We start from the raw sequence: 14,169 nt of genomic DNA, 5'->3' as shown, positions 1-14,169 counted from the left end.
AATCTGTTTCAGGTCTTAAAGCCTTTTACAGCGCTCAACTATAAGACAAAAAAACTCAGCTTACCAAAATGAAATCACTTGTTTGTTGTATCATTGCAATCTGCCATTTTAAATAGGGATCAATTCTTGGATAGTTTTCAATCGGTGGGATGTGTTAGGTTGTAAACATCGAAATTGATATCTAACGCGGTGGTACCGCGTTGCTAGACCTCCCCAAGAGGTTTGGGTTACAGCATTGTTGTTGACACAAGCAAGGTGATAAATGTTGTGTGTATCAGTGTGGATATACAACATATCAAGTTGATAACCAGTTCCCCCTTTATAAACTCCCTGAAGACAACCTGGTACATTCAACTTCAATATGGCGCTGTTATCTAGAAATTTGAACTGAGATGCTGGATGAAGACAGTTGTCGGAAAGCTCCAAGAAGTGAAGTGTTCTTTCTCCCCCAGTTGGTGGTCGATATCTTGACTGTACTATCTTTGTATCATAAATACACTTTCCTGTTTCAACATTTTCAAGAAAAATCCAAGAACACCTGGCATGGAAGGAAAGCAGAAACTTTACTCTTTCCTATTTTTAGTTTTGAAACGACGGCTCTAGGGGAACGCAAGTCGTTAATTTGTTTTTGTCATCATACACCACAAGGGTATTTTTGTAGATCGAATCGAAGGAATAAAGGGAAATGATTCGCTTATTAGATCTGAAAAATGACAAAATTACTGATGAGCAATTTTACGTTAAATGCATCATCACAACAAAAGGCTTAAATTTACATAAAGCGCAGTTTGTTCACATGACAAATTTTGCTTGAAATTCAGTTTGAAGAATAATATATCATCTTTCGTCATGCAAAATGCGGGTCATGATTTAAAACACATCACATTTACATCCGAAACGATTATTGAGCAGAAATACAAGTTTGTACCTTTTTCCAGGAAAGTAAACGCACCCAGAGTTAGGAAGAAACAAAAACATCCAAACATACTGCCAACACCGTCAATTGCTTTAACGAGCAAGGGTGTTTTCTTCTTCAGCATAGAAAGACAAATGCGTAAGGGAAAACGAAGCGAGAGCTTTTCTTTAACCCTTTAAGTCCCAGTGTCCGATATTAAATGAAGATATGATCTTCGCACTTTTGCTGGACAATTTAAGCAATTGTCTCATGAACCTGAAAAATTCAGATGACTCAACGGGGATTCCAACCCATGACCTCTGCGACTGAGAGTCATGGGTTCGAATCCCGTTGAGTCACCTGAATTTTTCAGGTTCATGAGACAATTGCTTAAATTTCCAGCAAAAGTGCGAAGATCATATCTTCATTTAATTCCAAACACCGCAGTGTTCGATATATCGGACACCACGTGCCAGCACTTCTTTTGCCCAGCTAACTCATAAACAAAAGCCGGACATGCGCTTTATAGTACACCATTCGATTATTTTGATGTATAGTTTGTCACCGAAACTAGTTTTGTACGGTGGCCCATAAGGGACACGACCAGTTTCTCCGTAGAAATCGACCTTCTCCGTAGAAATCGACCTTCTCCGTAGAAATCGAGCTTCTCCGTAGAAATCGACCTTCTCCGTAGAAATCGAGCTTCTCCGTAGAAATCGTGCTTCTCCGTAGAAATCAAGCTTCTCCGTAGAAATCGAGCTTCTCCGTAGAAATCGTGCTTCTCCGTAGAAATCGAGCTTCTCCGTAGAAATCGAGCTTCTCCGTAGAAATCGAGCTTCTCCGTAGAAATCGTGGCCCATAAGGGACACGACCAGTTTCTCCGTAGAAATGGACCTTCTCCGTAGAAATGGACCTTCTCCGTAGAAATAGACCTTCTCCGTAGAAATGGCAAATACCGGCTCTAGATGTCAAATATATCAAATTCTAACAATTCAAAATGGCGGCGGAAACCATAAAGTGAAACTTGTATAGCAAAAGTGAGGCCTTTAAATGGCGCGTTTTTGTAGCGAATGTGGCACGGAATTTGCTAATGAGGCAGCAAAATACTGTCATAACTGCGGGAAACCAACATCTGCAGGTAATAAAACGTTTCTTCTTAAATTTTTTGTATTATGAATCAATAGAATCATCAATTATGAATTGTGGATATTAATTGTGCGTAAATATTATTGTGGTTATGTAAAAGATTCTGAAAAACTTATAATGTATTTTCATTTTACATGTTCATAGGGCAAATTTTGCGAAAGGCTATTAATTTTAATATGCATTTATACACATATTTCTCTTTGATGCATTTACATTACATAGCACCAATATTTCCTTTTCAAATTTTTCTAATCAGCAAATCTACCTTCAACACCAAGCATTAATGAGCCAACATTAACATCCAGTTCAAGTTCAAGTTTGCTGTTGCCAAATGACTCCACTAGACCGATGTCAACATTAACATTCGACGAATATCGGAAAAGAAAGCAAGTGAGTCGAGCTAAGAAAATTCTATTGTGTAAGAAACCAAAACAACACGAGGATGTTAAAATTCAAGTTGGTGTCGTAGAAGCTGAAGGGAAAAGGTTAAAAAGGCTGAAGGGAAGAACACTACCCCTAATTGTCTCATCTCAATGTAATGCAGCTGACTTAATGAAGGCTGCAATAAATAAACATTCGAAGCATTTTAGACAGTTCAATAAGTATACTTCCTACACTCTTCTCTATCCAGACCATTCTATTGTACAGAAGTTACCTGGCAGTGCAGCAGAGTTTGTATTGAGTGAGTACAAACAGGAGTTAGGAAAACCCTACTCAAAAATATATTTTTATCTGTGTGCTACAATAGATTTGGACAGAGTCCAAGATTTTCCAGATTCAGACTCTGATGAGTATGACTATGATGCTCAAAATAATGAAAAAACAGAGATAATACAACTGGAAAGTTTAACTAAAATTTCTGATACTTGCAATGAAATGGTGGTCACTCAAGATAGTGAGAAAAAGGAAGCAACAAAAGTAAAAAGCTTTATTGATATAAGTGATGATGATGACAAAAAATCTCCTCCGTCATCTGCAGAAACATCATGTCCTACTTGTTTTTGCATGTTTCCTTTTAATGAAATTGAGGCACATGCAGACATTTGTGCTGACAAGTGGATAGACACAATTGGATCAATAAAGATGATCCTTTTGATACATCTGTCGAAAATGATGATTTTTCTGAAACATGTGATGATAGTAATATGAATACGGTCGAAATGAAAAGAAGATGAAAGATTTGATAGCTGAGCTTGCTGAACATGTGAACCCTATTAAAATCCGAATTAATGTGAGGCGAAAATCAGTTTTCAAAGACTATTTGGAAATTTCAAAGAAACAATGGTTCAATAACAAGCAGTTGCTGAAAGTAACATTTGTTGGAGAGCCTGCAATTGATGATGGCGGACCTCGTCGTGAATTTTTTTCTGGTATACATGTTTCAGTTGCTTACCAGACCTGCAAATAAAATGAATCAATTTGCATATTCGTTGCTGTCAATATATTACTCACTAAAATTTTTGTGTTATATTTGTAGAGGTTCTTCAAACTATCCAACAACAACTGTTTAATAATGGGATGCTTTAACCTGACATGGCAGCGCTTGGGGGTGACAAGTTCAAAGTAGCAGGACAACTGATGGCTAGTTCAATTGTGCAAGGTGGACCAGCACCGTGTTTCTTTTCAGACAAAGTTTATGCGTATATGACTGAAGGTATTTCAAGTATAACAACTGAAGGATGGATTTCAGAAGTAAAGGATATTACGCTTGTTGAAGCTATAGAGAAGGTAAAACTTAAAAGCATTCTTTCATGTTAAAACACAATGTTTATGATGGTCATAAATTCTAAGTGTTTTATGAAATTAATTTTTATTGGCGTACAGATTACAAATTGTTCAATTGAAGAACATTTACAAAGTGTGTTGCAAGAAGACGCCATGTTGTATGTTTTGCAACAGATTCACTACAGGGAAGTGCCATCAAGAGAATCATTGCAATCTGCTAAAAACATCTTAAGGTACGCTATGTTTAAATCTTTAAAAACGAAATGATTTACAAATTCTGCTTAGTGTAAGTCATTAACCCTTTAAAGGCCAACTTCTTTTTGTTTGACTTTAACATGGCTTAGTGATTGTGACAAATACGATCTCAAAGAGTTTTACTCTTATATGATTTTTACTACCCTTTGAGCACGACAATCTTTATTAAGAATTTTAACTAAACGAAAGTAATTTTCAATTTCATATTTTTAATAAAGTACATATTAAACCATCCCAGACACTGTTAATAAATTGTATTTGATGTTTGACTTTTAAGTTAAGATAATACGTGGTCCCCGACACACTCACGAATTCTTGCCATTTTCTGTGTTTGTGAATAAGCATTAATTAGTGAAGTTTCTAATGCACTGTTGCCATTTTTTAGAGCAATTGTAATGTATGATTTTTCACGTTTCCTGCCTATGCTGGACCAGCTTATGATTGGATTAGGTTTGTTCAATGTGATGAAAGCAATGAAAGAAGAAAAGGCAGCAATGAAGGCACTATTTGTTGCGGACTGTTCTTTTTGCCTTCTGCCAATCAGCTGTTAGATGGGATGACAGCTGAATTTAGTGAAGAAGGAAGCAATTGCAAAATGGCAGAAGTTGATGTTTATAAATTCTTTCTCGATTTCTTGCAGGATTCCAATGCTTTCCAAGGTATATCTGCTGTGTTGCAAATACAGCATACTTGATGTAATGTAATATTCTACTCCTGTTCACAACTTGAAAAAATTGCCATTTCATTCAAACTCTTAACTCAATATTAGACTTCCATGAATTGATCAGTTTTATAATTGATAACTTGAGTGACATACTTGCCCGATTGCATTTAATACCACTGCCTGACGATTTTTATAAGTTCAAAATGAGATTTGAAATTTGAATCGATTAAGGTTTTTCTAGGGACGCATGCCACTAACACCTTGTGCATGTTGCACAAATTCATAACTGGATGCGAGCAACTTCCACCATTAGGATTACCAAAACCCATAACGGTTAAATTCAAGCATGGATGTACAGAAGGGTGCAAGTGTCGGCCAACTGCTTCAACTTGTGATCTAAGCATTACATTGCCTGTTCATTATAGAGATAGTTACAACCAACTAAAAGAGGCAATTGACTCTGCACTTATCGAAGGAAAGGGATTTGGTTTCATTTATTAATGATAATTGTATTTTATCATTTACAGGGGAATAGCAATCAACGGGAGTGTTAACCGTAAAAAAATTCATAATTTTTAATGGTAACAACTGCATTATTAGTTATTAGTTAAGTTCATATTTAATTGTTTTGTTAAAAAAACGTTAGGTAACAATGAATCCAATTTGAAGCATGTTATCAATCTTTCATCTTAGTAATCTAAAGCTCTTGTTACGAAAGAGCAATGCATTTTGGCATATGTAATGAACATTAAATTTCATCACAAAAGGAATCTTCAGTTCCAGCTTTTCCGTTAAATAGCAAAACAAATCTAAGGCCTCCTTAGGACTGTCTGGATATCTGACACCTTCGTGATCCATAACATACTGAAAGTATTCCTGATATGAACTTTCGTCATTGGTGTCTTCGAAGTGACGCAATTTCATTTCATCAATTTTATCCTGACTGACCCTAACAAGACAGTTAACGCCCCCAGAATCTTTTGGCAAATAAAATAATAAATCAGGAACTCCTGGAGTGGTTTCATGGCGAGATGACCTAATATAATGCGTATTCCAGTACGCTTTCATTTTGTTTAATGATGCTTGAATTACATCTTGGAAACAGAACCATAAGCACTGTCTGTGTAATGTGCTTTCAAAGTTCACTGATCCGCTATCCCGTAAATCTTTGAAAAAGTTAATCCACCAATCTGCAAAAGTTAAAATATGTGATCACAATTAACCTACAACTACTATCACTAACTTTTCACGCCAGCTTTTTTAATTTATAAAGTTACTGTGTCTTACATATTTCTGATATTGTTGTTATAGATCCTACTTACCGGTACAAGACTTACGAAAATGTGACCACCAGTTTTCAATCCTTTGGTTTCTAGTGGATGTTCCATATTTATGAGCATTCTCATCATCATGAAAATAACATTGAATGGCTGCAATATCACCATTTTCTGTTCCATAATCTGAACGAGTTAACAAGGGGCATCCACCATGTTCGATCACACAATCCAAATACAATATTGTTGGCTCTTTTGGAGAGTTGTTTGACTTGCATATCTCCAACCACAAAACCTTCCTACTAAAGCCATCAATTGCTGCATGTATAGGGAAGCCAAAGGGTTTGAGCTTATCATATCCTGTATGGAATTCATATTTATTTACAAAAATCTATGCATCAGTTGTGCTGGTGAGGACATGAGTAAACTCTCCCCTCTATATTTCCTACACTAAAGCTTCATATATGAACCTTGAAAATGTTGGTATTATCAAACAGTACATAAAATATGTTAATGACATTTGGAGGTGTTTTACCCTTGGCTACTACCACTGGTATGCACCATGAAATAGACAAAAAAATTTAACATATTCAAGTAAACTGAAATTTACCATCAATATGCCAACAGTGATTAGGGCCATAAGATAAGTACTTTCGCCGTTTAAGTTTATTTCCCTTTCTTTCATTACTGGCCTGGGGATTTAGTTCATGGACAACTCTAGCCACAACACTCCGTGGGGCATGTAAATGATGATTTATTCGAAGTAGATGCCAAATTTTACGGTAACCAGAAAGTTGTCCAGCTCCTTCCATTTCTGTTTTTATAATATCCCTGAGATATTGCTCATCAAAATTGACATTTCTTTTCTTCAAGTTATATTTTTGTAGTTTTCTTTTTAATGTGCGGACACACATCGTAATACCATGATATGTTTTTAATAAATTGGTGATGTCATGATACTTGTATCCCAGATGAAAATAGTATTCAATACAATCTTGTTCATGGTGACAGGCATTTTGTGGAAATTCTACAAATTGAAAGCGAGAAATGTATTAATTGAAATATTTTTCTAAATGTTTGGTATACGTCCCCGATATCACAAAAGTATATAACAGCTCACACAGGGGATGAATCATACACATACTGAAATAATTTATGATCAAATCCTTCACAGACCACCGATCAGTGATCACTGTTATGATACTATGATTAAATTTACCTGAAAATTCCTTTCCGCAGTTATGACAGTATTTTGCTGCCTCATTAGCAAATTCCGTGCCACATTCGCTACAAAAACGCGCCATTTAAAGGCCTCACTTTTGCTATACAAGTTTCACTTTGTGGTTTCCGCCGCCATTTTGAATTGTTAGAATTTGATATATTTGACATCTAGAGCCGGTATTTGCCATTTCTACGGAGAAGGTCCATTTCTACGGAGAAGGTCTATTTCTACGGAGAAGGTCCATTTCTACGGAGAAACTGGTCGTGTCCTTATGGGCCACGATTTCTACAGGCTCGATTTCTACGGAGAAGCTCGATTTCTACGGAGAAGCACGATTTCTACGGAGAAGTTCGATTTCTAGGGAGAAGGTCGATTTCTACGGAGAAGGTCGATTTCTACGGAGAAGGTCGATTTCTACGGAGAAGGTCGATTTCTACGGAGAAGGTCGATTTCTACGGAGAAGCTCGATTTCTACGGAGAAGCTTGATTTCTACGGAGAAGGTCGATTTCTACGGAGATACTGGTCGTGTCCCTTATGGGCCACCGTAGTTTTGAGCGATTTTTTGTGAAGTTTTTAATCTTGCCCTTTAAATTTTGTTTTGGCAAGACATAAACAATGGCGGATAAACCTAACAGCATGACATTGAACGAAGTTGTAGACGTCCTAGAGCAAGATTATGGTATTTCTTATGATGGAGTGTGCACGGATATATATTGCGAGCTTTCTGCCTTTTCGAAACCTGATGTTGAAGGTCTGTCTTCTGTTCAAGATGAACAAGTAGAAATCCTCTGCAACTTACATGATTTCGACCTAATTGAAACTAATGAGGAAGAGGGAACGGTCGCTCAGTCTGGCAAAATACTGGCATACAACTTTTCGAACACTAAATGGTCGAACGATGAATACGAGGGAGAAATACGACTTGGTGCTTTTACACAAGATGTTAGTCCTGCTACTATTCTTCCAGAAGGATATCTTCGGAAGGGCAATCTGTCTTTCGATTCAAAGGACCCATTACTGCGGTAACATGGATGGACAACCGTGTTGTGAATATGGTTTCATCTCAAGCAATACCATCTGATACTGCTACAATTCCAGTAAAGCGATGAAAGAAGGATGGCAATACAGATGATGTTCAAAGCCCAAATATCATTGTATCATACAATGGGTGGAGTTGGCGGGAATGACCAGATGAAATCATATTATGGTATCAACTGTAGGTGGAAGAAATGGTGGCTGAGAATATTTTTTGAACTACTGCACAGATGCATTGTAAACAGTCACATCCTGGAAAGGCTGTCATTAAACCATAACACGAGGAGTTCAAAGAATTTTCACCTAGAAGTCTCCAAACTTCTTATTGGGGAGTTTTCTTCTCGGAGACAAGTTGTTTGACCAGCTATTGAATCGCCTGCTAGATTACGGGATAGACATTTTCCAAGCATAATTCCATCCAACAGCAAAGGAAAGACTAAGGAAAGAAGATGCAAAGTATGTTCCACAAAAGAAAAACCAAAAAGGACTTCCTATTTCTGTAAAGACTGTGACGTGGGACTATGTGTAGCACCTTGCTTTAAAATTTTCCACACCAGACAGTAGTTTTTCCGACAGAATTGTTGGTAAATATAAGCATGGTATTAAAAATTACACATTTTATGCAATAAAACCCTAAGTTAGTGCAACTTATAAGTTTGTTCAAGCTCATAGATAGTTTTGAGATTATATCTTATTTTATTGCTATATTTGCTGGCGGTACAATTGCAATTTTCCAATTATTTGAGCTTTCTAGTGCCTAAATGAGAAAAGTTATACATCATCTGAAAGCTTATAATACAGGCTTTTTGTGAGCAGTAGTAAGCAATTACATCTAAAGAATATTCGAGAACTTTATCTTTACATTGAATGTTTTAGTTTGAAAATATTATCACTTCGGTAATTTACACCTTGTGTCGTCATGGAAACGAATTTTATCCTATTTTGAACACTACAATTAAATTCTTCATTATATTAGCTTTAAATTGATATATGATTTGTACGTAGTTTAGTAAATGTAGGCTTTTATCATAACTTTATTTTCTTATTGTTCGCTATTTCATTTTTTCTCTAAAATAAACTTGGGACTTGAAGGGTTAAGTCTCCCAAGGCCTTAATCCTTGTGTCTGTACGTGCTTCTTATTAAAAAAGATCATTTTAATGCGGAAAGTAAACCTTTTTGAAAGGTATGAGTCGAACTTTGGCTTTTTAGTTTAACGTCGGTCTAATAATTCAAAATTATAGCTGCTGTGATGAACTAAATTATTTGCAAGTGCAAACTAGGATTTACAAAACTCGTGCAAGTACGAATTCAAAGGAAAATTAGAAAAATTTTACAAAATCTCTTAACATGTTTTTGAAACATTTGGCAAAACGAGACTGAGCTATTTTTAAAGTTCCTCTAAATTTATAAAACCCGACTTGACACTATTTTCTACTTTTCTTTAACATGTTGAAGTGTCAAATTTTTAACATGTTAAATCTGATGAAATTTTTAGCTTCATTAGAAACTTCTTTATCGGATATTCTCGATGTTTCGCATGTATTCATTTCATGGACATGTATGGACAACTAAACAATTGACGATAATGTTGTATGTTTTACCATGAATAAACATTCAAAAGTCAAACGTATTAGCTAGGAATGTGTGATTGTCTCCAAGAGTGTTTAGTTAAAAGTAGGATTTTTGACATGCAAGTATTTTGACATTGATTACGACCAAACTATTATTTGCATTTATCCCGAAGAAACTGTTGCTATTAACTACACATTTTTAATCAGGTGACCATACCATTATTTAGTAAAATTTACAGATACCATTATGGTGACCAACGATTTAAGATGACCATGCTGTTATAGATATTATTATGGTGACAGTAGTTTTGAGATGGGCATGCTATTACAGATACCATTAAGGCGACCATTGTTTTGAGATGACCATACTAATACAGACACCTTTAAGGTACCATAGTTTTTAGATGATCACACTATTACAGATACTATCATAGTGGTATCAAGTTTTATCTTCATTTGCAAAAATATCCTTTAGTTTTACAGTGTGCAACTTGAACTACGTCCACTTGGTCGGTCGGTTAAATTACTGATCATATATTTCATTTAAGAAATAAAAGATGTTTACTGTGTTTGCACAGGCTTATGCAAACCGAGGAGACCTTTGGGAGAACTCGAGAGCAGATCAGTGCAAGCCCGGGACTGAAGGTTGAGGGTTGCACATGCGCGGGTTTGCTGCATAAATCAAACAGTTTTTCGATGAAACGCTTATCAGTTTCATGGAATGACAAAGCCATGTCTCCCATGAGAAAGAAATAAGGACCGAATCAAGCCGTTGTTTGAGCCCTGGCAAACCAAAAATAAAGCCCCCCTCCCCCATATCACCACCACTAAAATTTTATCGTCCAACCAGCATGTTTGCAGTTGTTATATCCTTCAAGAGAAACAGGGAAGTGGAGTTAATGGAGATCAATTAGCAGTATACTCGACCAGTTATTTTCGTGTGGCAGAACCATTTGCGATCAATTTTCTCTCTTGTGCGTGGAAATAAAAGATGAAAGCTAATACAGTGCCGATGAAAGTGTCACTTCCAGATTTTTTGACTGATGGAGAAAATTTCCCCTAAGTGCCAATGTGTTGGTTGGCAGTCATCGCTCCATGAACTTAAGCATGCTATCAGTTGCTTTATCAAAACAAACCCCGAGTTCATTTAAAAATAAAATGCAGATCGCACTCCAACTCAAACTTTTTCGTCTCTCAAACCGTCAAGAGAGACTTAAAAGTCTGAGTCTAGTAACGTAGAAAAGTCGTACACTAGTGACGTAGAAAAGGTTACCACTAATAATTAACCTTTGTTACTCGGTAATCTCATCGTTCAATATATTCAATATATTAATTATAACTTATATTTCTTGCTTCCTGTGGCGCGTGAGAAGCTTTGTTTTAAAATTATTTGAGCATATTGTTCAAGTCATTACTTCGATCATGGAGCCGTCTCTGGGATGCTATTTAAAATTTGTTCAATTGATCTATAAACGTTCAAATACATCTCGGGTGAGTCTGTTCAAATTGATGTGTTTATGTCGTTCAAGACAAGTACAGTGAGTATTTTTTTGATCATTTAAAGGCATAAGATAACTACTGTATGAGAAATGCACGGCAATTCACGACTGCTTTACTATTTTCTCGTATTCAATTCAACCTGTCTTTGTTACACGTCAAGTGATCAATGTAGTAACGAAATCAACTGTGGCAGCTCCCAGGCAACTTTTCAAAATTATGAGAGAAGGATTTTACTTAATGATGGAAATTACATACCAACGTTTGGACTGGGAGTTTGGAAAATTCCAAAAGGCCATGAAACGTTTAATGCTGTTACATGGGCATTGAAAGCTGGCTACAAGCAAATAGACACCGCAGCCAGATATGGCAATGAAGAAAGTGTTGGTGAGGCATTAAAGAATTCTGGTTTACCACGAGAAGATATTTATGTAACCACAAAGCTTTATGACGACAGCCATGGTTACAATGAAACAATTGAAGCATTTCACAAGAGCTTGAACAGACTAGGATTAAAATATATTGATCTTTATCTTATCCATTCACCTGTTAATGGTAAGATTTTGTCTACTTGGGAAGCAATGGTGGAACTACAAAACAAGAAGCTTGTTAGGTGTGTTGAATATGTTTTTATTTGCCGATGTGTTTGTGATACAGTGTTTTTTTTAAGTCACTTTTCTCATCAGATGTGCTTTGATGCTGGAAAGTCGAGGTCTTGTGTTTTGCAGTCTAAGATATTTATTCTTGAATTTCTACATACTCCAGTTTTTTGTCTTTATTAGGAGTGATTTGATGTTAAAACATGAGTCCTTATATACTTCAATCTTTTGTCTTCATCAGGAGTGATCTGATGTTGAAACTTGAGTTCTTTTATACTCCAGTCTTTTTTCTTCATCAGGAGTGATCTGATGTTGAAACTTGAGTTCTTTTATACTCCAGTCTTTTTTCTTCATCAGGAGTGATCTGATGTTGAAACTTGAGTTTTTTTATACTACAATCTAATGCCTTCATCAGGAGTGATCTGATATTGAAACTTAAGTTCTTATATACTACAATCTAATGTCTTCATCAGGAGTGATCTGATGTTGAAACTTGAGTTTTTATATACTACCATCTAATGCCTACATCAGGAGTGATCTGATGTTAAAACTTGAGTCCTTATATACTCCAGTCTAGTGTCTTCATTAGGAGTGATCTGATGTTCATACCCAGTTTCTTCAACTGGGGCTGGTTCTATGAAAACTGAATAGCACTTATCAACTGCATAGGAAACTTTTTGAATGCTGAAAAATTTCTTAGGCAAAAACATGTTATTACCCCAGTCTAGTGTCTTCACCTGGACTGATGTGAGGTTGAAATTGAGTTCTTACTCCTTATACACTCCAGTCTAGTGTCTTCATCAGGATTGATGTGATATTGAAACTTGAGCTCTTATGTACTCCAGTCTAGTGTCTTCATCAGGATTGATGTGATATTGAAAGTTGAGTTATGTCAGATTACAATCTAGTTTCTTCTAGTGTTTAAAGCCACACTCCATTTTGTTCATTTGGACATTCCATTTGCATATTCATATTTTTGATCTCAAAATCTAGGTCTATCGGGGTGTCAAATTTTGATATTCATCATTTGGTTGAGCTACACAAGCATACAAATGTTCGACCGGCAGTTAATCAAATTGAAGTACACCCATTTTTACAAGAAAAACGTCTTGTGAAATACTGTAAAGACAATGGTATTGTCATCCAGGCATACTCTCCTCTTGCTAGTGGTAGAAAACTAAACGAACCGAGGCTGTTAAAATTGGCTAAGAAGTATAATTCCAGTCCTGCCGTCATCTTGATCCAATGGTGCTTAGAAAAAGGCTATGTTTGCGTGGCAAAAAGCAGCAACAAGGACAGAATTGAAGTGAATTTAACTGCCTATGGTTTAGTATTGCATGAAGAAGACATCAACTTGTTGAATAGCATGGAGGAAGGATTTCGTACTTGCCATGAAAAAATCAAAGAACCTTGGACAGGATAGGAGAAAAATCCTTGTTGGAGTCTGATCTGCGCTGTACGTGTACACCGTACAGAGGTGTGCCTGTACATAAATAGAAAAATGCATGTTTAATCAATTATGTGGTTGAAGATGTTTAACCTTTTAATTACCAGTTTATATATTTTCAATTAAGTTTCGTGAGCGTGCGTGCCAACGGCCTATTACTGTTTAAAATAAGTGGAAACCGGTTCTGAATCGCATTGTGAGTTTATTATCGCCCTGATGCGATTATATTGTCACAAACGACAGACGGCTCAACAGATCCAGTAAAATGCTATGTTTATAACAATTCAAAGTTTCGTGGTTGAGTCCTTGGAGGAAAATGAAAGGCAATTGATGATGGAGGCGATTACACGGAAAGTCATCGTTCTTCGAAAATTTTTTTCGTCGTAATATAACGAAAACACGATGACTACGAGAACAGCATGCTTTCGATTATTTTTCATTCCTGTTAAAAAAATTAAAACGACTGCTTAAACAAATATGAGGAATCTTCACATATTTTTTTTACCTCTTCAAGTAAACAGGTCAAAAGTGCTTCACTTTACAAGTCAACGTTTCTTTATTGTGTACGACCCATTATATACTGCTGTGCTTAAAAAATTGAACAAGCACAAGCACAAATTAAATAAGCTGCATGTAATCTAAGTAGAAGCAAATGAAAGGAAGTCCCATGGAAGGTTGCCATTTATCAATTTTATCCCACTGTTTGATGCAGTATTGACACAGTCAGCAATCCCTGTGATCGCCTGCAGTGAGAAAATTTCATTTTCCAAGTTTTTGTAAGATTTAACGAAGATGATGGAGAGTTAGAAATAGTTTATTCCGTTTGATATATGATTT

General features: G+C 36.1%; 4 protein-coding genes across 5 annotated transcripts; 3 read left to right on the top strand and 1 right to left on the bottom strand.

Moving 5' to 3' along the window:
- Positions 1–1,711: 1,711 nt before the first annotated feature.
- LOC124450906 lies at positions 1,712–3,198 on the top strand. The gene is made up of 2 exons (XM_047001559.1): positions 1,712–2,033; positions 2,298–3,198. Exons 1-2 carry the CDS (start codon positions 1,946–1,948, stop codon positions 3,188–3,190), a joined length of 981 nt encoding a protein of 326 aa, XP_046857515.1. The 5' UTR covers positions 1,712–1,945; the 3' UTR covers positions 3,191–3,198.
- A 1,349-nt stretch (positions 3,199–4,547) lies between these two features.
- On the top strand, positions 4,548–5,349 carry LOC124451355. Its single transcript, XM_047001965.1, has 2 exons — positions 4,548–4,680; positions 4,927–5,349. The coding sequence occupies exons 1-2, from the start codon at positions 4,578–4,580 to the stop codon at positions 5,184–5,186; spliced, it is 363 nt and encodes a 120-aa protein (XP_046857921.1). The 5' UTR covers positions 4,548–4,577; the 3' UTR covers positions 5,187–5,349.
- Positions 5,236–7,263, bottom strand: LOC124452218. Its single transcript, XM_047002799.1, has 5 exons — positions 7,179–7,263; positions 6,570–6,986; positions 6,430–6,509; positions 6,008–6,350; positions 5,236–5,875 (listed from the first exon to the last, which is right to left on the bottom strand). Exons 1-5 carry the CDS (start codon positions 7,261–7,263, stop codon positions 5,370–5,372), a joined length of 1,431 nt encoding a protein of 476 aa, XP_046858755.1. The 3' UTR covers positions 5,236–5,369.
- Positions 7,264–11,158: 3,895 nt separating this feature from the next.
- On the top strand, positions 11,159–13,808 carry LOC124450768 (9,11-endoperoxide prostaglandin H2 reductase-like). 2 transcript variants are annotated; one of them, XM_047001409.1, is made up of 3 exons: positions 11,159–11,280; positions 11,354–11,899; positions 12,879–13,808. In XM_047001409.1, exons 2-3 carry the CDS (start codon positions 11,379–11,381, stop codon positions 13,306–13,308), a joined length of 951 nt encoding a protein of 316 aa, XP_046857365.1. In that variant the 5' UTR covers positions 11,159–11,280; positions 11,354–11,378; the 3' UTR covers positions 13,309–13,808. The 2 variants fall into 2 exon arrangements, with proteins under 2 accessions (XP_046857365.1, XP_046857364.1); XM_047001408.1 differs by having other exon boundaries at positions 11,164–11,327; positions 11,450–11,899.
- Positions 13,809–14,169: the final 361 nt, after the last annotated feature.

Source organism: Xenia sp. Carnegie-2017, unplaced genomic scaffold (genome assembly GCF_021976095.1).
Source record: "Xenia sp. Carnegie-2017 unplaced genomic scaffold, XeniaSp_v1 HiC_scaffold_24, whole genome shotgun sequence".
NCBI lineage: Eukaryota > Metazoa > Cnidaria > Anthozoa > Malacalcyonacea > Xeniidae > Xenia > Xenia sp. Carnegie-2017.
The sequence above is the reverse complement of the archived record's forward strand: the minus strand, read 5'-3'. Positions and strand labels throughout refer to the sequence as shown.

Coding starts and splice junctions, on each gene's coding strand:
- LOC124450768 (XM_047001408.1), top strand. CDS start 11,212: ATGGAGCCGTCTCTGGGATGCTATTTAAAATTTGTTCAATTGATCTAT. Junction 11,328..11,449: donor TGTCGTTCAAGACAAGTACA/GTGAGTATTTTT, acceptor TTACACGTCAAG/TGATCAATGTAGTAACGAAA. Junction 11,900..12,878: donor CAAAACAAGAAGCTTGTTAG/GTGTGTTGAATA, acceptor CTCAAAATCTAG/GTCTATCGGGGTGTCAAATT.
- LOC124450906 (XM_047001559.1), top strand. CDS start 1,946: ATGGCGCGTTTTTGTAGCGAATGTGGCACGGAATTTGCTAATGAGGCA. Junction 2,034..2,297: donor CGGGAAACCAACATCTGCAG/GTAATAAAACGT, acceptor TTTTCTAATCAG/CAAATCTACCTTCAACACCA.
- LOC124451355 (XM_047001965.1), top strand. CDS start 4,578: ATGACAGCTGAATTTAGTGAAGAAGGAAGCAATTGCAAAATGGCAGAA. Junction 4,681..4,926: donor GGATTCCAATGCTTTCCAAG/GTATATCTGCTG, acceptor AGGTTTTTCTAG/GGACGCATGCCACTAACACC.
- LOC124452218 (XM_047002799.1), bottom strand. CDS start 7,263: ATGGCGCGTTTTTGTAGCGAATGTGGCACGGAATTTGCTAATGAGGCA. Junction 6,510..6,569: donor TCACTGTTGGCATATTGATG/GTAAATTTCAGT, acceptor GGTGCATACCAG/TGGTAGTAGCCAAGGGTAAA. Junction 5,876..6,007: donor TTTTCGTAAGTCTTGTACCG/GTAAGTAGGATC, acceptor TAACTTTTGCAG/ATTGGTGGATTAACTTTTTC.